This window comes from Oryzias melastigma, linkage group LG4 (assembly GCF_002922805.2).
Source record: "Oryzias melastigma strain HK-1 linkage group LG4, ASM292280v2, whole genome shotgun sequence".
Lineage (NCBI taxonomy): Eukaryota > Metazoa > Chordata > Actinopteri > Beloniformes > Adrianichthyidae > Oryzias > Oryzias melastigma.
Window position 1 is genome coordinate 3,294,648 of NC_050515.1, and position 19,607 is coordinate 3,314,254.

Genomic DNA, 19,607 nt, shown 5'->3' on the forward strand with positions numbered 1-19,607 from the left:
AGCCAAAATCCCAAACACACCTTAGGTCACCGCCTGAACAGGATAATCACTTAATAAACACATTTTTAAAACTTTTAAAGCATAACTTTGTAACAAAATTGAGAACTAGATATATAGCATTACATGCGATAATGCTAGTGTGAATGCAGTAAGCTGAATTTGGCCGCTGAAGATGCTGAAATTGATAGATGAAAATGCTGAAGCTGATAGCCAGCTAAATTAGCTAAATGCCAAATTAACCTAAAAAAACTAAAGAGAAAAAATTTAGAATGGCCAAAACAGCTAGCTAAAAATAGCAAAACTTCAAAAAAAGTCTAAAAAACAGAAAAAAAGCCAAAATTAGTCAAAACAACTAGTATGTAGCTAAACTCAAAAATACCCAAAAGAGCCTAAATTAGCCAAAAAAGCTACATTGTAAATATTATACCGACTCCAAAACAGCCTAAAACACGTAAAAAAGTCGGGGAATTATCGTTCTATATCATCACTTCAGAGGGAAAGTTTCCCTCTTACTGCTGTTTTTATCCAGATGAAGCTCAAGTTTGTTTCAAAGAAACAAAAGATCCATATTTATGTTGTTCTGGTTACCAACTGATTAGAATATTCAGGTGTTCTGTTCGGAACCTATTTTTTATGTTTCCATCATCCCTTTTTAATGGGCAGCCTGCAGCCAATCAGGATCAATCATTTGTTCAGACCGTGGTATAACGTACACTACAGCTCCTCTTCATGGATCTTTGAGTTTCTGGACTTTTAACTCGTTTAATGCAAAAACAACCCAAACACGAGCGTGCTTAACGCCTCCCTTACAGCTTTACGTTGAAAGCTTATTGTGCACGTTTACCAGCTGCTGCCGAATCAGTCTGGACCATAATGCTGATCGCCTCTAGTAATAATAATAAAAAAACGAGCTATAAATAGTGTCCGGACGAACCTTTCTGAGGACGCCGCAGCCGTGTAATGTAATATGTGTGGAGGATGGGAGAGCTCGGCCTCTCAGGCTAAAAGGAGCTGGTGGTATGGAGACACATGTCCTCTCCGTCCAAACATTATTCTAACGGCACACACAGAACCACTGCATCCACCCTCTGGGCCGCCACGTTCACCGTAGGAGAGCAGACTCATTACACGGATGATGACGGCCTTCAGCTGATCCAGTCAGAACACGGATGTCAGCACAGATACAGATTTAAAATTATCAGCTGATCTTTGTTTTGGAGAAGCGTCTGCATATGAACAAAGTGAATCGTAAAAAATCTTATGCTTGTAAAATCTGTTAAACGCCGCTGTTGCCTTAACATCTAAAGCAGGAGTGTCAAACTCGAATCGCACAAAGGGCCAAAATCAAAAACACACCTGAGGTCGTGGGCAGAACAGGATAAACATTTATTGAATACAATAAAACTATGTTTTTAAAAACATAACTTTAACATTATTATTAACTAAATATATGGCATTACCTGTGATAATGCTAGTGTGACTGCTGTAAGCTGAATTTGGCCGCTGAAGATAGTGCTGATGGTTGAAGATGCTGAAACTGATAGCTGAAAAAGCTGATAGTGATAGCCAGCTAAAATATTAGCTAAATGCCAAATAAGTTGTAAAAAAACGAAAAATAAATAAATAAATAAAAAACAAACTAAGGCTAGCAAAAACAGCAAGCCTGTAGCTGAAAAATTAGCTAAACTTCAAAATGGCAAAAAAAAGCCTAAATTAGCCAAAACAGCTAGTGTGTAAATATTAGCTAAATTCCAAAACAGACTAAAATATTAAAAAAAAGCCCAAATTAGTGAAAATGGATAGCATCTAGCTGAAATATTAACTGAAGTCCAAAACAGCCTAAAAGATTCTAAGTAAATGCCAAAAATAGTCCAAAAAGCTAGCAGAAAGACATTTTTTTTATTTAAAACTTTAACTTTTTAACATAATTATGAATAATAAAAAGGCAGGAATATTATTACAGAATAAATCAACTAAAACCTTAAATAACTTTCGATATTTTACTCTCCATAAAAATATATTTCATCAAAATTATACAAGTTAGAAATGAGCACAAAATAACTTAACAATGGGCCATTAATAACAATAAAATAAATGATCTTGAGGGCCGATAGAATTACTTGGAGGGCCGGATCCGGCCCCTGAGCCTCAACTTTGACACGTGACCTAAAGAAACTTTATTAGTCAGGCACCAAGAATGTCTTCAAGTATATTCATTCTGCAAATGTAAGAAATAAAACAGGACCTACTCTGATGCCCAAACATGACGACAACTTCAGCATCAATGATGGAAAACATCCAACAGCAAACAAGCCAACTGCGAGCAGCTCAAAGGGGGCGGAGTCAGTCGACAGAGCAAGATTTGTCTGTGTTGACTCCCATCATCTCCAGGTGATGTTGTCTTAAAGTAGAATCATGGCACCCGGACTTAAATCTTTCTCGAAACTATTTGAAAAAAGATTTTAAGTGTTTGATCTGTACTGTTTATGCTAAAGAATTAAAGATTAGAGAAGTTTGATCAGTGAAGTTAACAATTAAACAACTGTCTGACCTGCTTTTTATTTACTTCAGTAAAGTCAAGAAAGCTAAAAAAAAAAGGATATAAGCTGTAGCAACACATTCAGTACAAAACGCAGATAATGGTTAAGATACAGTATCTCAAAGCTGTTAGACCAAAGGAAATGACAAGAACTTCTTTTACTACTGCTTACTAGAAAATGTACCTACAATTGGAAGAGGCCTGGTGGGAAATGTTAAAAGTGGTGGAAATCTGGTGAATCTTCTTGCTCCAGGCTACTTTTTTTCTTCCACAGTTCAATTCTGATAGTCATAGAAACCAAACCGCAATTATTAATTTCTCCTCTGTGATCAATTTTCAAATGGTTGGTACTTCTGGTGAATTAAAAAGGACGGCAAATCAGAATCCCTGATTGGTCAAAGTATGACTTGGCTGTACATTTTGTACCATAGACTGTGTAATCAACGGACATAGCAACCCCTCCCCTCTCGCGTTCCAAACAGGAAGAACCCACTGGTTGCAAGAAGCTAAAGTCCCATAGACTTCAATTGAAAAATGTACAGTTATTTCTCATTTTATTTCTCAGAATAACCTTTCTTGCTCCAATACATTCTTCTTAAAATCTTCTTTATGATCCTCATTTTTTTCTTAAAGATATGTCTTTCTCTTTGAAAGTTATTTAAGTTATAAACTGACCAATCAGATGCCTCAGTAAAAGCATGTGGTGGCCGCTGGCCCCACCTCCAACGTTTGATTGACAGATTCTCCCGAGCACCAGTGGGAGGGGCGTGGACTTTGAAAAACGGGACTCCGACTAATCGCTGTCAACAGGTTGCAATCATTTGCAATATGGCGGTAGAGTATCAGGAAGTGGCGGCAAAGGCTCTGACCTGATTTTACGAGGGCTGGAGGTAACGTATTTCGTATTCATCGACACTTGCTTTGTCCAGGTTATATAAACGGTCAATGTTTGTATGTAAAGCCTAAAAAAGTATGACTTTTGAAAGCAGAAACACGCATAGACTAAGACTTTTCATTGGAAGAGACACTTGGCTTTAAGTTTGTGTGAAACATTTTTAACCTAGTGAGGCTACAACCTTTGACTGTATAAAAGAACTGGACAGAGTGGCTGTAGAAAATGCCGTCCCTCCAGCTCCAGCCAAACTTAGTTGCCATTTTTCTACCATATTGACGTTTCCATGTTGGAGCCAAACGACTGTGATTAGTCTGAGCCGGTCTGAGTTAGCGTTTCCATGACAACTACTGTCGCCAATCAGGACTGAGTTTTTTTTAAAGTTCACACCCCTTCCACTAACAGCGGTTTGGGAGAATCTGTCAATCAAATGTGCTTTTACTGAGGCATCTGATTGGTCATTTTATAACTTGAATAACTTGCGATAAAGAAAATATATCACTTAAAATATTATGATTAGCAAAAACATGTTAGTAAGAAGTTAATAGAGAAAAAAATTTTATTTTGACAAATAAAATAACTGTCTATTTCCATATAGAAGTCTATGGGATTTTGGTTTCTTGGAGCCAGCCTGTACTTCCTGTTTGGAACCTGAGGGGGGAGGGGTCACTCACTCCAGGTCCCATATACAGTCAATGGGTAAAGACGGACACGCCCCGGAAACACGTGTTTACACCAATGAAGAGCTGATCCCACATCAGCCAAAGAGGATAAAGTCATCTCAACACCCAGATCCATAAAGATGAAAACTACAAAATACATGTTGATGTCTTCTCCTTCAAGAATCGCTTTTTTTCTATGACTTAGGATGCAGACCGCTACAGAACTGAGGAGTAGTCTTATTAAAGTCTCACTTTGATCATCTGTTGATCTATTTTCAAAACATTCCAGTGGTCTTTTAATCAGGATTATGACATCTTTAGCCAAAATCAAGAATGATGTTTTCTAGGACATAGTTTCTGCAGAGCGACAAGCATTAATTAGAACTCACATCTTAACTGCGGGCGGTTCCCAACAATTTGAAAACAGAAATACTCTGAAATGTAATCTTTATTTTATTAAAATATGTCAATCATCAGAAAAAATATATAAGTATAAAAACACCCAAAACACAAACTTTCATTGGAAGTTTCATGTTGAAGCCATAGCATGAAGGCCAGATGGTTTTAGAAGTCACATTGAATTTCAGTCTCATTTCGGTTTCCAGAAAGACTTTTCAAATTTTCCTGCTAACTGATTTTTTTTTTATTAGTTTGGCATTTGGTTAGGATGCAGCTATAAGATGCAGCTCCTCTTAAAAAGGCAGTGAAACAGGTTTGATTTAATTTAAATAACAGAGAAACATAAAGCAGACGTTCAATATCCCATAAGCTTGTGTTCCTGTTTTACAAACATGTCGATCGCATTCGACTGTACAGAGTTCCTCTTTCAGTGATACAGAATGTCAAAACACACCAAATTAGACCCGTCTTCAATGACTCCTGTGCATTTCTGACTAGTGATTAGCCACGATTAGTCGACTAATCAACGACCAATTTCAAGCAATCAGGTAATAACACACGAGACAACATCCCACATTAAAAATCACAAGTAGATTGTTAGAAAGGGAGTGGAAGGAAGCGAACTTATATAATCCCACCCCGGCTCGACCATTTTCTCTACATGAATTATCAATATCCGGTTCAGGAATTAATATCAAATATTTACACTCTACAATAATAGATTCAGGTTATAAAGTATCATTAATATCAGTGATGTAATCAAATTTCACAACATTCAGACAAGTTATTTGTATTAATCAGTAACATTTATCAAAATATTCTCATTAAAAAAGACAATTTGTTCAGATTATATTCATCAAAGAATGATTATAATAATATAATAAGTAAATATCATCTTCATTAGTTAATGCAAAAAAAAAAAAAATCAAAAATATTCTCAACTGATACAGATAATCAATTATTAAGAGTCGATTAGATGTTACTTTATATTATACGGAGTTAGAATTGATTAAAGTTCAAAGTTATAATGGTATTATGCTAGCTTTTTGGACTATTTGGGCATTTATTAAGGTTTTTTAGCTGCATGCTGGTTATTTTGGCTAGGTTAGGATTTTTGTTTTTAAGGCTATTTTAGAGTTTAGCTAATATTTCATCTACATGCTAGCTGTTTTATAGGATAGAGTATTAGAGCCACTTTAAAAAACAAAAAAATGTTTAATTATGACTTTAAATCTCATAAATTTACTAGATTTAAAGTTGTAATTTTACGAGAAAAAAACTCATAATATTAAATTTTTTGGTGACTCTAATAGTCTGTTGTAGATTTAGGTAATTTAAGCTTTATTTTTTTTTTTCTTAGGTTTTCAGGGTGTTTTGGAGTTAGGCTAATATTCATACTCTAGAAGTTTAGGCTAATTTAGGCTTTTTTTTTCAGTTTTTTTTTAAGAGTATTTTGAAGTTTAACTATTTTCTAAGCTGGCCAACCTAGGCTAATTTGGCATTTAACTAATATCAGCTTCAGCATTTTCAGCCATCATTTTCAGTGTCTTCAGCTATCAGCAATAGCATCTTCAGAGGCCAAATTCAGCTTACAGCATTCACACTAGCATTATTGCAGGTAATGCTATATATCTGGTTTTTAATTACCGGTAGTTTAAAGCTAATGATGGTTAAGATGGTTTAGTGTTTTACATCCACTTTGTGTATGACCCGAGTAGTCGACTAATCGTAAAAAATAATCTGTGATTAGTCGACTATTAAAATAATAGTTTGTGGCAGTGCTATTGATCCAGTCAATATTCTCACTCCTAACGTCCCATGTGAGCCGCACACTTGAGGACAGCCAGGGGAAAAAAAGTCTTTTGAATTACACAGAATGCCAGTTCAGCTTCCTCATTCTATGAAAATCCTTCTTGGACGGTGACCTAAAAAGAAATTCCTCCAGCACAGAACAGGAATGAGAGGGAACACACCCGCCCTGCGCACGACGACAGCCAGACGAAAGAAACCAGGTCAAAGAAAAGGCCCTGAAAGAGAACAAGCCATCCTGTTCTGCTCCTGATAGTACTTTCCGTCACACAGGTCCAAGCAGCAGCTTTCCTGGAGGACCTTGACAGAACGCACCGGCTTACGTCATGGACAAGAAAAGCACGTACTCCAGAGACGATAAACCAAAACCTTCAGCTCTACAGGCAGAAGACCAGAGAGGGAGGTGTGCGTCAAACTGATTAGAACGCCGTCATGTGAAGGTTTCACACAGATGGTGTGATGCCATGTTGGTGCACGAGGAGAGAGATGTTTGGTTTAGAGTCCACCAGCCTCCTTTCAGAGGAAGGGCTCTTGATTTTCCTGTTTTTCCTCGACCCCGCTCTTGTTTCTGTTACACAGCTAGAGGGGAGTAACATGACCCCCTCCCAGCTCAACCGAGCCCTGCTCAGCCAGCTTCTCTTTCCGTCTAAACTCCCCTCTGCCGCTCGCCACTGCAGGCTAGCGCTGAAAGGAAGGCACAGAAGTGCTCGACAGAAAAGGGCATCTGTTGACTGGATGTCAAAAGCTAAAGAACGCCGGGAGTGCCAAGTCCCAAACCCAAAGACTGCAAGCCTCAGCAAGTCCTGGGCTGAGAAAAACCTCATCTGTCCAGAGGAGATTACTTCATTTAGTCCAGTTTGATCCTCTTTTAAAGCACAGCCGCTTGGATTCATTCGTTAAAAATCATTTGTGTTGTTTATCTCTTTCTGTGAGCGTCAACATTTGTCTCAAATACAGCTTCTGTTCTGATACGTTTAATAAGAAACTCATAATCCGTCCTAAACTGAGGTTAAAGAAACTTTAAGTGTTCGACTCTATGTGCACGAATGCTGTAGATCAGGAGAGTAGAACCATCATGCATGTGGTAGATTCTAGTTTTTACCGAACAAAAACCGTAGCAAAAAAAAATAAATACTGGATAGACAGCATAAAAACCCAAAAAAGTAAGAAATTATTTATGAAGAATTAATAATCGTCAGTTAATTGGAAAAATTTCATAGAAGAATTCCTTAGAAAAGTCTTCATTGGGACTTGATTTTTGCAGGAAAACTTACAGCACTTGTAGATTAATTCCCTAAAAATGACAAGAAATTAAGTATTTTGTTTAATACTTAATTTACTTAATTTTTTCGATTAATCGACTAATCGGATCATCCGCCAGCTGGATGTAAAACTCACATCTTAACCGTCATTAACTTTAGACATGAAGTTATTTAGCGATATGCCAACTAAAAATAAAGACGATAGTTTATTAACCTTTTAATGAATCATGCAGCTTCTTTTCTTTATTTGTTTGGCACAATAACAAGACTTAAGTCAGATGAGGTCGCCATCTGAAACAAAGGAACTATTTTTCATAAAAGATAAAGTTTTGGTCTCAGACTCAAACATAACTAAAGTGGATTTTGTGTTGCTGAGCTTCACAACTGTATTCACTACACTCTGACTATAGAATTCCAAACATTTACCCAATAAAATCGGTCCAAATCTTTTTCAAAAAATGATACTTTAAAACTAGCTCAAATGTATTTTCATTTTCTGTTGTGCCAAAAATGAAAGAGGTCAATTTCGAAAAAATTAACATTATTTATCCTTATAAAGATTCTTTAAATTTAAGATTTAACACTCAAGATGTCAAATATGTAAAAATGATATTGAAACTCAAAAAAGTCTATTTTATGATTGTAATGTGGTTTATCATTTTTAGGATGATTTATAGAGATTTTTCAACAAAAAATACAATTCCATTATTGACGTATCCTAATATTCAATTTGGTTTTATGGACCAAAAAAAGAAAAATCAATTGTTGTTCAACAATTTAGTAATTTTTGGTTATTTTTTTATTCACAGGTGTTGGTTTTTGAAATAGAGTGCAATTTTTTTTTCTTTTTTTAAAAAACGAGTTACATCTTTTTTGTAATTCTTTAAAGATAGAAGATAAAAAATAAGAATATCAAGAAACTTTTAAATTGTTTGTCAGTTTACCTGGTCTGATGTGATTTTTTTCCCTTACCCTTTAACTTCAGGATAATCTTTGTTGGGATTATTTATATATTGGCGCCTCCCAATTTGATACAGTTAGAAATTTTCCTTTAATTGTATCTATATTTATATTCTTATTTTGTTAACTTGGTTTCTATGTTATATTTTCTTTCCTTCTTTTTCTCTTTTACTAATTCTTAAACTGAAATCATTTTCTCTTTACATCTATACATATACAAAACCATGCTTTGTAATGTCTAACTTGTCAATAAAAAAACATTTAGCTAATAACGTTGCGCTAATGTTAGCTTACATAAACGACGATTGTTCTTCAGCGTTATACTGTCACAACGTGCTTCCTCTTCAGGTGTTCATGCATCACTTTAGTGCTGCCACAGAACACAAGTTCTTACAGATATTACATTGAACACTTTTATCTCCTATTTATATTCTTTTTTACGTTTCCCACTGACTCGAATTAGCACTATTAGCACTAGACAATAGCAAGCGCAGCATAAGAAAACGTGCAACATAGTTTTGAGGGAAAAAAACGATTAATCGACAATCAAATTCGTCACGACTGACCGCACTAACTCAGCTAACTGCACTTTATATGATTTTTTTCCTGTGTTCCATTATAAGACTCAAACCCCTTAATCATTCAAACGTCTTTAGACGCGGCGTCTGCCAAGTTTCCTGCTCGTTTCTCTGACTGGCTAACCCGGCTAAAGCAGTTTCCTCAGCTTTCCATTTAAACTGGTTGGATGGAAACCTCGTCACAACCAGGCTGTGGATTTCACAGCAGAGATGTTGCATTCCTGTCCCAACAAAGGAATCCTGTACACAGCAGCACCCACACGCTGACGCATTGAACAGCATCCACAGAGGCCAAACCGGGGCTAAAACGGGCCCTCTGCAAGTTCTGCCTGTGAGGCTTGAAAACAAGAGGCAGAAGAAGAATCACCTCATCAGAACATGGGAAAATCTAAAGGTTTAAGACACATTTTGGAAAGAAAGATTAATAAAAATAAGCGGTTGATAATTATTTGTCACCAGAAATCATACAATTTACTAAAATAGATGATTAATTTGATTTGAAAAGTGATAATTTTCTTAAGGAAGCTGAATTTTTTTTTGTTTAAGTGATATGACAAAACAATGTGTGTTTTTAACAGTCTCAGTGACTCACTGAAGAATAAAAGAAAAAATACACCACACAACTCTTCACGGTGTTTTGCAACATTTAGAGCTGAAGCTCAGAGTCTCAATTAACTCTGGAACAAACAGTATACAGTCACCCATGGCAACAAATTCAAAGGTATTGTGTCTTACAATGGAGGTGTGTGGCTTCTTGTGGGATCTAAAGTGAGTCAGACGTTGTCGTTCCACCTTTCTGGGATTAAAAAACATCTCTACATTTACTGGTAGAGGCTCATTTCAATGACTAAAAAGTATTTTGAATTGACTTACTGCCAAACTAAAGTTCAAATAATGGATCTTTTTGTGTGAAATCCAGCTCTTAAAACAGGAACTGTGTTTCTGTGAAACTTCATTGCCCTCGGGGAGGAAGTGAACTAAAAAATGAAATAGCTCACAAGTGTTAAGAAGACAAACAAACTAAAGCATTTAAAAGCAACTGATTATTCACGAATTTATAGGTTTTTGATTGCTGATAAACACCTGATTTATTTAGCTTGTTTATCTTTAATTTCGAAACACATTTTTATTATAGTTTAGCTTGACCCCAGTGATAATTATAAGCTCTGTAATGTTCATGTCAACAATTTTATATAATAAACAATAGTGATGAAGACAAAGAAGCAGCGGAAAAGGTTCAAACTTTGCTTTTTTTAACATTAAACCCAATATAAGGCTAAAAAACAAGCTTCCGGAAGCTGCTGTTCAGACATTTTTAAATAAAGTTTAAATTTAAACTTTATTTAAATAAAGAGTTCGTCTCGAGGAGGTTAAAAGGGGGAACAACCATCGATTATCTGGGTTGTTGTTAACCTTTAGGTGTTTATGATGAAAAAGATTACCACAAGCTTTAAAGTTTAAGCGCGAGGCTGCTTAAATGTTGGACAAATTTACCCGCGGAAGAACAATAGATCCACTGCTAGCTAACATTAGCTTCTCACCTTAAAATAACCGCCCTCGTAGTGCGTGTTTGGGGGTCCAAATATCGCCACTTCCCAGTTGTACAAGTCCGACTCGTCCACCAAAGTTATCTTGAATCCTTCTACGGGCTCCTCTTGGAGACTTTTCATCTCCAGCATGAGTGCTTTTTGAGAACTGGCTACATTTTGTCCATGCTGAGCCATACTCCACTACGTTTAGTATTAATGTGACGGCGATCCAATACAGCTGTGACTGCGAAGGACAAAGCTAGGTCGGTAAATATCAGCTACTCGTTGGGGGAAGATGAAGTCCCTCGCTTGAGAACGCGCTTCGGGTCGTTTCCGCTGCTTTGTCCTGAAAACGGGACCTCGGATCGCATCGACCGGACTTTATTCGGGCAGAGCTGCTCCGTCTTCCTCCGTTGTTGTGAACAATCAAGTAGAACACAGTTTGTGCCGATCATCGAAACCTGCTCAGTTCCTGTCAGAGCCAGAAGTCTACGCTTCACTTCCGGTTACAAACTTTCAAAATATAACTTTTCATTTTTGTTCTTGGATCCTATTTTTTTATGTATCACGTTTTCACAATATTTTCAATATATCTGAATATTTGGTACATTAGTTTTTTTTTCTTTTTAAGATTTTTTTTCCAAGAATAAAGGATGAATTGGTAAATACAAATGGATCAGAACAAAGCATGGTAGAACAAGGAAATATAATCAGGGATATGTGTTGTAAAATGTATCATAGAAAATAAATATGCAAAACTAAATTCTGCTATCTTGCTCAGACAATTACTTCATTTTTCAATCCAACTAAAACTGGTGGTCGCATTTTCAAAATCAACATTTATGAATTATTAACACAAAATTCTGTTGTAGACCAAATCTAATAATTACGAAATTTAAAGGGGTCCAATAAACGTTATTTATTAAAAGTTAACCAGTGCTGAAAATTAGGTCAGCAAGATTTAGTGGATCTCTCATAAATAATAATAAAAAAATAAAATGAAAAAGTACTCATTTTTTTCAATATCATTACTGAAGAAAGTGCATGTGTTTGTGTCAATATTAAATTCATTGTGAGGATAATCCTTATATTTGGCACATTAGTACTAGTATGTTGGTATTAATCCATTTTTTCAACCATGAAATCAATTTTTAATATGGTTATCCAGTCAATTTGTTCAGCCTGTTTTGATAACTTAAAAATCTCTTTTGTTCAACGTTGCTGACCTCCTTTTTTCTTTCAAAATTCACTTTATATTGTTAATGAAAAGTGCAGGTTGTCCAACAATGTCTTATTTTGAAAGTCCAAACAGGAAATACCACACCTACTATAGTTAGTCTGCTACAAATGCACCCTGAAGATAGCCCGACTCTTCGTTTGTGAGTCAGTTTCAAAAAGTAATTTACAGTAAGTGTGTGTTCATATGAACTGGTAAGAAGAGACAAACTGCGCAGTAATGCTGAACGTTTCTCGACGCAGCTGCTCGCTGTCACTCAGCAGAAGTGTCGATTACTTTTACAGCTCAGATGTCTTCTGGGAAATGGAGTTCCGTTAATCTGACAGAAGCTGTAAATTACAATATATCTGAGATATCTCCGCACTAAAACAACAAAAACTTTTCTCACTTTGGAAAACGTTATCTAAAAAAATGTATAGTGTAGAAAATTAACACGCAAAATGAGTAAATATACTCTTGGACAAGAAAATTAAAGACTACAACAGCTTCTTACAGTCTTTATTTCCAATTTTCAGTGGACTTTCTTTAAAAGGAGTGTTTATGCTGTCCCCTTTAAATCATGGCATTGTACATTGTGAACTTAGTAGCTGAACATGGAGAAATAAGACATGACCACTACATTTCTGTCCTTTTGAGAGTATATTTCAATGTCACAAGCCCGACTTTGTGAAATAAGCAACTACAACTGAACCAAGAGAGACTTTTGACAGGCTTTTGGGATGTTTCTCAGTACGCTTCTTCATGTGACCTGCTCTGCTCAACATAATTTTTGTCAGCCCCACGCCCTCGGAGTAATGACACCAAACAGAAGCCCTTCCTTTTCCCTGTGCTCAATAATTTAAAACATTCAATCATATAACTTTGTTTAATAGCCAGAACTTATAGTTGATAAAAACACAATACGATCAAAAAGAGAAAGATCAAGTAAACTTCATTTAAAAAAAAAAAAAAAAAAGAAAAGGAAAAAGGGACAGTATGGAATGACTTGTTTATGTAAACATGTCCATGAAACAAACAGGGAAATAAAAAGTGTACATTCCTAATCATGCAATATACAAATTTTAATCTAATAATATGCACACAATGATCAATAAGGAAAGATCAGGAGAGTTGTTGCTGGGATTTTTCAACTATAATCGTTTATACAGTTATATTTTCTAACGATGTTCCGCCTCTGTTTTTGTACCGACTGAAGATCTAATGGAATGTCTGACCCGATCTTCTGGTCACAGACGTCATTACCACGTTATCTACAACAGCAGATGGACATGAAGAGACTGTATGAGCTGTGATGCTTCTGGGAACGGTTCATGCTCAAGGACAAGGATGCCAGAGAAGATGCAGAGCTGGAAAAACAAAAAACTGAAAGGTTTTGGTGGTATTTGGTAACGAGGGGATGGAGAACAAGGCAGAATGCTTTTATTTAAAGACAGAATGAATGACGGAGGATAGCTTAGTCCTTTAGACACAAACTGACCTTTTTCTTTGAGAAGTCACAACAAACGTATCATTTTAGGTAATAGGCGAGACGAGCGAGAACCTCCTGCACCACAGCAGTGTGCAGTAGCATCTCCAACATGTCACTTTGCTCTGTACAAACTCCTGTCCTTTATTGGTGGAAGGAATGATAAGTCTTAGAGGTCCACATTATTAGATCAGGAAGCAGATATGTTCAGGAGAGAAGTCTACAATAGTTCAGAAACGCTGGAGCAGGTCAGACTCAACGGACTAAGGCACAGAGCAAAACCTCCGAAGCCAACAGTAGAGCCGAACATAATCATCTTCCGTCTTAAGTCAATGCAAATGCCCCGAGTCTGATCTTCTCCAGGCATCAGGTCAGTAAATAGGTGTCCATGTTTGGGCAAACAGGTTTTTTTTCTTTTTAAATTCCAATCGGTCTAAAACAGATTAACTAGCATAGTTTATTTATTCGACAAGCAGCACGGACTGATCTTTCATAATCAGAACAAAAAGGTGTAGAGATGAAGGCGCAGACGGGCTTCAGACGAGAACACAAACAAACAAAAAGAAGACAAAAGCATAAAAACGTCAAACAGTAACGACACGATTCAACCATCAACAGCAAAAGTCCAGTTAACATCGGAAAATTAACTTAAACGAGCGTCACAGAGTGAAAGGGTGGAGATGCAGGGAGTGCAGAGTAAAAAAAAAGATGGAGCACAGTGAGAACATCAGAAGAAGTTCAGAGGAGGAGCAACATGAACAGAGGAGAGCAGGATTGGAAATCTCAGGACTAGAAATAAATAGGATGATGCTGGACGCGGCAGCAGCCGTGTTGTTTTGGAACGCGATTGTGTTGCAGGGGGAGAAAGGATGGCATTGGCGGAGTCGGGGGGGGCACCGTGGGGCCGTCAGACACAATCAGCACTGAGAGAAGGTTTGCTTGATCTCGTCCAGCACATTCCCAAGCAGCGTCGGCTCGTCACATTTAGCGTCGATGGAGACGGTTTGAGCAGACTGTAGAGGTAAAAGTGAAAAGTCATGGAAAGAGCATCGAAAGAGGAAAACGGGGAATGGCGGCCCAGGCTAACTCACGGTTTTAACCAGCAGACAGACATGGTGACCCTGGATAGACCTGCTGTACATGGAGGCACAGGAGTCGATCCTCTCCACAACTGAGACGAATAAACAAAAGTGAATCCCTTACCGCAATTTTTTTTTGGGGCGATAAAAACACAAAGGCGGTACCAGAAAAGTGGTGGTGGAAGCAGATCCTGGCCAGCAGATGATGGAAGGGCATGTTGACTCCCTCCAGTCTGATGGAACTGCTCTTCAAGTCCCCCGACTCCAGCAGCTTTGCAAAAGCATCACTGAACGGACACAAACATATATTTTTATTAGGGCCGGGAATCCATTAAAAAATTTAACTCAATCGCAAATCTGGAAAAAATTAATCGCGATTAATCGCCATTTATTTTTTTTATTTTAATTATAGTATTTGCCGGACGCTTTTCTGCAAATTATCACAACATGAAATCACACAAAAAATTGTACATTTAGAGCGTTTATTTTTAACCCTTTTAGGGCCTAAAACTGTTTGTCTACAATTGAATTTTCTGTATTTTTAATTTGAAAGACGACCTGCTGCTTATTTGGTATAATTTTAATCAGCACGACCTCTACTATGTGACACTATATTTATTTTGTCATTTTTCCATGTTGTGCTCATACACTAGACATAAAATCATGCAAAAACAGAAATCTCCATCTGGGAAAAATGGGATCCATTTTGCTATGGAAACCCCAAAAATGTTTAAAAAATGTTTTTACAACATAGAATGAAAGTTTGAGGTGTAATTGCATAAAAAACAACAGGAATAAAATTTCTCAACAAACAAATCAACATGTTTTTGAGTGAAAATTAATGCGAAAATCCCAGATTCCTTTGGACCACATACTGTATATTAACAGTTTCTGAGCTCGTCATTGTGCAAAATTAATGTCGGTCGTCATCCTAAAAAGAAATAATGGTCGGTTTACCTGTTGGATTTCTAATAGCAGACAGCTCCACCGCCCCCCCCCACATTACAGCCATTACAGCTGCCAGATTGACGTTCGTTCTCCGCCTTATTTTTTAAAATAAAAACATCGCTTTTGTATTAAAAACTACAAATAAATGTCATATTATATCTTTAATTTTATAAAATCTCAATCAAAGAATGTAAAAAAAAGTAGAAATTTATTTTTAGACAGTTTTATTAAGCTGATCCAGGCATAGGCAAGCTAGGCGGCTGCCTAGGGCACCATCTGCTGGGGGGGGGGGGTGCTAAATTACAATGATTTTTAAAATGTATTTATTTTTTTTACAGTTCACACACCACTCATGTCGTATGAAATGTTAAAAAGTGTAAAAATCAAAACCATAAATAAAATAAATAAAACAATAAACATCATGTTTCGACGAGGGTGCCATGGAGCCCAGGGCCGCCCGGGGCTGCGCTGATTCTTACAGCTGCATGGAAAGACGCCAAGCGCGTTAATAAATATTAATGCATTAATCACAATCTATTAATTGTGTACGTTAACACGTCAACTTCCACAGCCCTAATTTTTATGGAATTTCCGATTTCCAGATTCCTTCTTTTTATTTTTCTATCTCACGTTTTTCTAATTTGGTGCCGTTTTTAACCTAAAAATCGTCCGTAGATTCACCAAACGATCAACTTAACAGCTTGATTTCATTGTTGTGCTTTGAGTGATTCAACAGTGCAATCAATGACCTGTAACAAGGAGTAGTGATTAGGTAGGAGGTGCAGGTAAAGTGCAGTTTGAAGTCCAGTTTCTCATGAGTAGAAGAGTCTTCATTCTGTGGAGACAGAAATGGTAAAAACAATGAATGAGTAAAGACGCATTATAATGCATAGATTACTTTAAGATAACCTTAGCTGGAACTTTCTATCATGATTTAGATAAAACTGTGGATCAAAAACTCCCACATGACTGTTTTTAAAGACTAACTCCATGTTTTCGACATGTTCTTGGAGCATTTTTCTCATGGTTGAGGACAAACATTAGGAAATTTAAGCTCAAAACTGCATTTCTGAGTGTCTCTGTATTCAAATTGTTGTAAATCTGGACCAGATGAAAAACTTCCGCTTAAAAAGATCATATTTTTTGCTGAGCGGGCCACAAACTCCCTGCTCTGCTCCATTCTGATGCATCCACTTGCAGACAAATAGATCCATGTTTTCCCTCATCTGAGCTGGAATCTGGATCAAAACTGTACAGCTGGATAAATATTGCTCATCATTTTAGTTGCACTGGTAATGTTACGTTAGGGGTGTGAGGGGCTGTAAGCTAGCAGAAGAGAGCGTAAACAGAGAGCTCTCAGCAACAGGAAACTTAAAGGCAAATTTCCAATAAACTCCTGCTGCTCTGTAGAAACTATGTCATTAAAAACAACTCAAGTTTTTTGATTTTGGCTAAAAATTACAATCATATTTCAAAGACCACCGGGAACGCTTTGAAAATAGATCAACAGATGATCGGAATGAGGAATTTAAGGTGTGCAACACCAGATTAAAAAGGTGTCAATTAAATCACTTAAATTTAACAAACCGAAGTCAAAGAAAACAATCTTCAGACGTCGTCTTTTGCTCAGTACTAAAAGTCCTGAAGCAGCTGGAAGGTGGAGCCGCTAACAAGCAGAGGCAACCTTTGGCATATTTTTTGGGGCGACAGCTGCAGAGTCGTCCCGTCCAAGCTTGTTCCTGCTTTTCAACACGTCTGTTGAAATGAATCCTAAAAATGTGTTTTGAGGCTAAAACGAGGTTAAAGAGTTTTCTCAGTTAAACTGAACACCAAGAGTGAAGTCAGACTGGAAAAGTCCTTTGGTTTGAACAGAGTTTGTTTAATTCGGTCCGGATCGGGTCCTCTTGAACCATGAATGTGGCCTGTATTCAGACTAGCACCTACCGGAGATTTCTGTTTTGAACCAAAGTTGTAAAGAAAACCATGTGACTAAAGACGTCTTCATTCATTGGCCGGGAATTACGAGGGCGGAGCAAAGCAACGAGTGAAAGAATAATGGAAGTTCTACCCTTTGCAGTCCTCGTCGGATAGTTCACTTATTCAGACTTTATATTCCTGCATTAACATCAGGTATAACACTTTTTCTTGCTTTGGTACAGTGGAGGGACGCTGCCAGTCTGTTCCTGAGGAGACGACGGCTAAGAAGATTCGCCGATAAGTGATTATGACATATAGACTGTCGGGAAAACAGTGAGAAGCAACATGTATCACATTAAAAGTTGTTTTAATGAACCTGCAACCACTTTTTAATGAGTTGCGGTGTCTCATTGATGCTCCACTGCCTTGTTTACATCCCATAATGCCTGATTACGGTGGTCGTTTTGGTCCAGTTGTTCCACTCTGAGCACAGAGTCTATTCAGACTGAGGAAACTCAAATTGTCAGATAGGAAACAAACTGAGACCACTTTGAAAGATGGGTCCAAGAGCGGTTCCTGGTCCTGGACTGGGTCTACTTGGGTGTATTCAGACTGAAACTTATATAACCATTCATATCATATTTAATACACACTATTCTGAAACCCCATCTCAAACTTTCCTTAAAAATGAATAGATTTTGGTCCATGTTTTCTGCCCTGTAGTTCATCATCATTCCACTAGAGGCAGTAGAAGGGCTTTTCCTGCTCGTTTCAAAATGGCTGCCTCCGTGAAATCAGAAAAACACTTTTGGCGGGAAAAGTTTAGCTAATTTTCTCAATTTAACACTGAGAGTAACTCATCTATTGACAACATTTTTTAATGAAATACTGAAAAATTAGGTGATAAATAATTCGATATGATCCAGTTACAACATGTTAAAAATCTGTGGATCACGTTTGAGGAAGTGGATAAATAAGATTTTTTTTTTCAATATTTTTGCTTCTTAAGCCAACATTATTTTTTGTGAGTTTCAAAAAATGGCTTGAAAACATCTTAACTAAAAAGAAAAAAAAGAAAAAAATGTCGATTATTTAATGTAGCAGGCTTTACAGGGTTAAGTCTGGATTATTGGAGGAAACAAACAGGTTTAAGCGAATCGAATGTGTCCCGTCTGAATCCAGCCTCAGTCTTGAAGGAGTGTTTTGATCCACCAACCCGAACATGCACCGCATCACAACAACCGCCTGATGTTTGTGCGTTTCACAACCAACCTTCACAATGAAAGTGAGCGTCCCCTTCAGTTTCTGTGGCATCACGATGCTCTGCACAGTGAAGACAAACCGCGCCTCGTTGGACACTCCTGCAACAGCAGAGAAGATTTTAGATGTTTGCTCACTTCAAACCAACTTTTCCTCAGAGGAGACTTTGTTCATACGCACGGACGGCCACAAGATCTGCAATGACGCCAACAAAGCGGTCCCTCATTATTCGCAGTCTTGCTGATTTATTTAGCACAATTTTCATCCATTTTTTTCATGCATTGTGTTCTACAACCTGATTGGCTGTAGACCATTGTCAATCAATCTCCTCTACAGAATGTATTCAATTTTTTATAATCCTGGACATATTTTTCTATAAAGGTTTGAACTTTGACAGTTTAAACAAGAGAGAAGAGTGTGAAAATGTTCAGGTCTGTCCGAGAAAAGAGTTTTACAGCTTTAGGATTATTGTAAAAAAATAAAGCAGAATACTAGGAAAAGTTATTTTTAGAATGCAACTCCTATGATAAACAAATTCAATTTATGAGTAAAATTAGGAGTTTACTGCTAGTTTTTACGACAGAGATATAAAAGTGTGAATGTTGGGTGTGTAGAGACTGACCGGGGGGCAGCTGGAAGGGGACGGTGAGGCCGTCGTGAGGACCCGAGCCCTCCGGCCTCTGCAGCTTCGAGTTCAGGGAGTCCAGGACGTTGAACTCCATGGATTTGAGGAAGCTGCTACACTTGTTCTCGAATATGACGGACACCACCACCTGACTGCCATCCTGCAGGTTCCCCTGAATGTCACACACCTTCAAAAAACAAGATGGAGGTTGAACTAAACCCCCACACATTTTTATTACACGTATAGACAGGAAAGGCACTCAGAGAACACACAAGTGAACCCTCAGAAAAGCCCTCTTGTTTCACAGGATCAATCAGAAAACAACACAAGTCATAACGATCAGAATCTAAAGCAGAACAATCTCATCACAGCAGAATTCCCGCCGTCAGACCGACGGCCCGGAAAGAGGAAACCACAGAGCACATCTAGGAGGAATGATTCTAGAA

At 37.4% G+C, this 19,607-nt stretch overlaps 2 protein-coding genes across 6 annotated transcripts in view; both read right to left on the reverse strand.

Moving 5' to 3' along the window:
• cdc34a (cell division cycle 34 homolog (S. cerevisiae) a) overlaps positions 1 to 11,568 on the reverse strand; it is a 17,556-nt gene extending 5,988 nt beyond the window's left edge. Inside the window, exons 1-2 of the mRNA XM_024279491.2 lie at positions 10,643 to 11,568; positions 2,144 to 2,147 (exon numbers count right to left, since the gene is read on the reverse strand). Coding sequence (XP_024135259.1) covers positions 2,144 to 2,147; positions 10,643 to 10,825 — 187 coding nt within the window. The 5' untranslated portion in view covers positions 10,826 to 11,568. The remainder of the gene's footprint in view (positions 1 to 2,143; positions 2,148 to 10,642) is intronic.
• A 780-nt stretch (positions 11,569 to 12,348) lies between these two features.
• Positions 12,349 to 19,607, reverse strand: part of ap3d1 (adaptor related protein complex 3 subunit delta 1) — a 39,513-nt gene continuing 32,254 nt past the window's right edge. For all 5 annotated transcript variants that reach the window (XM_036211429.1, XM_036211431.1, XM_036211430.1 and 2 more), the window contains 6 exons: positions 19,159 to 19,348; positions 18,549 to 18,637; positions 16,109 to 16,194; positions 14,577 to 14,698; positions 14,424 to 14,503; positions 12,349 to 14,345 (listed from right to left, as the gene is read on the reverse strand). In XM_036211429.1, coding sequence (XP_036067322.1) covers positions 14,250 to 14,345; positions 14,424 to 14,503; positions 14,577 to 14,698; positions 16,109 to 16,194; positions 18,549 to 18,637; positions 19,159 to 19,348 — 663 coding nt within the window. In that variant the 3' untranslated portion in view covers positions 12,349 to 14,249. The remainder of the gene's footprint in view (positions 14,346 to 14,423; positions 14,504 to 14,576; positions 14,699 to 16,108; positions 16,195 to 18,548; positions 18,638 to 19,158; positions 19,349 to 19,607) is intronic.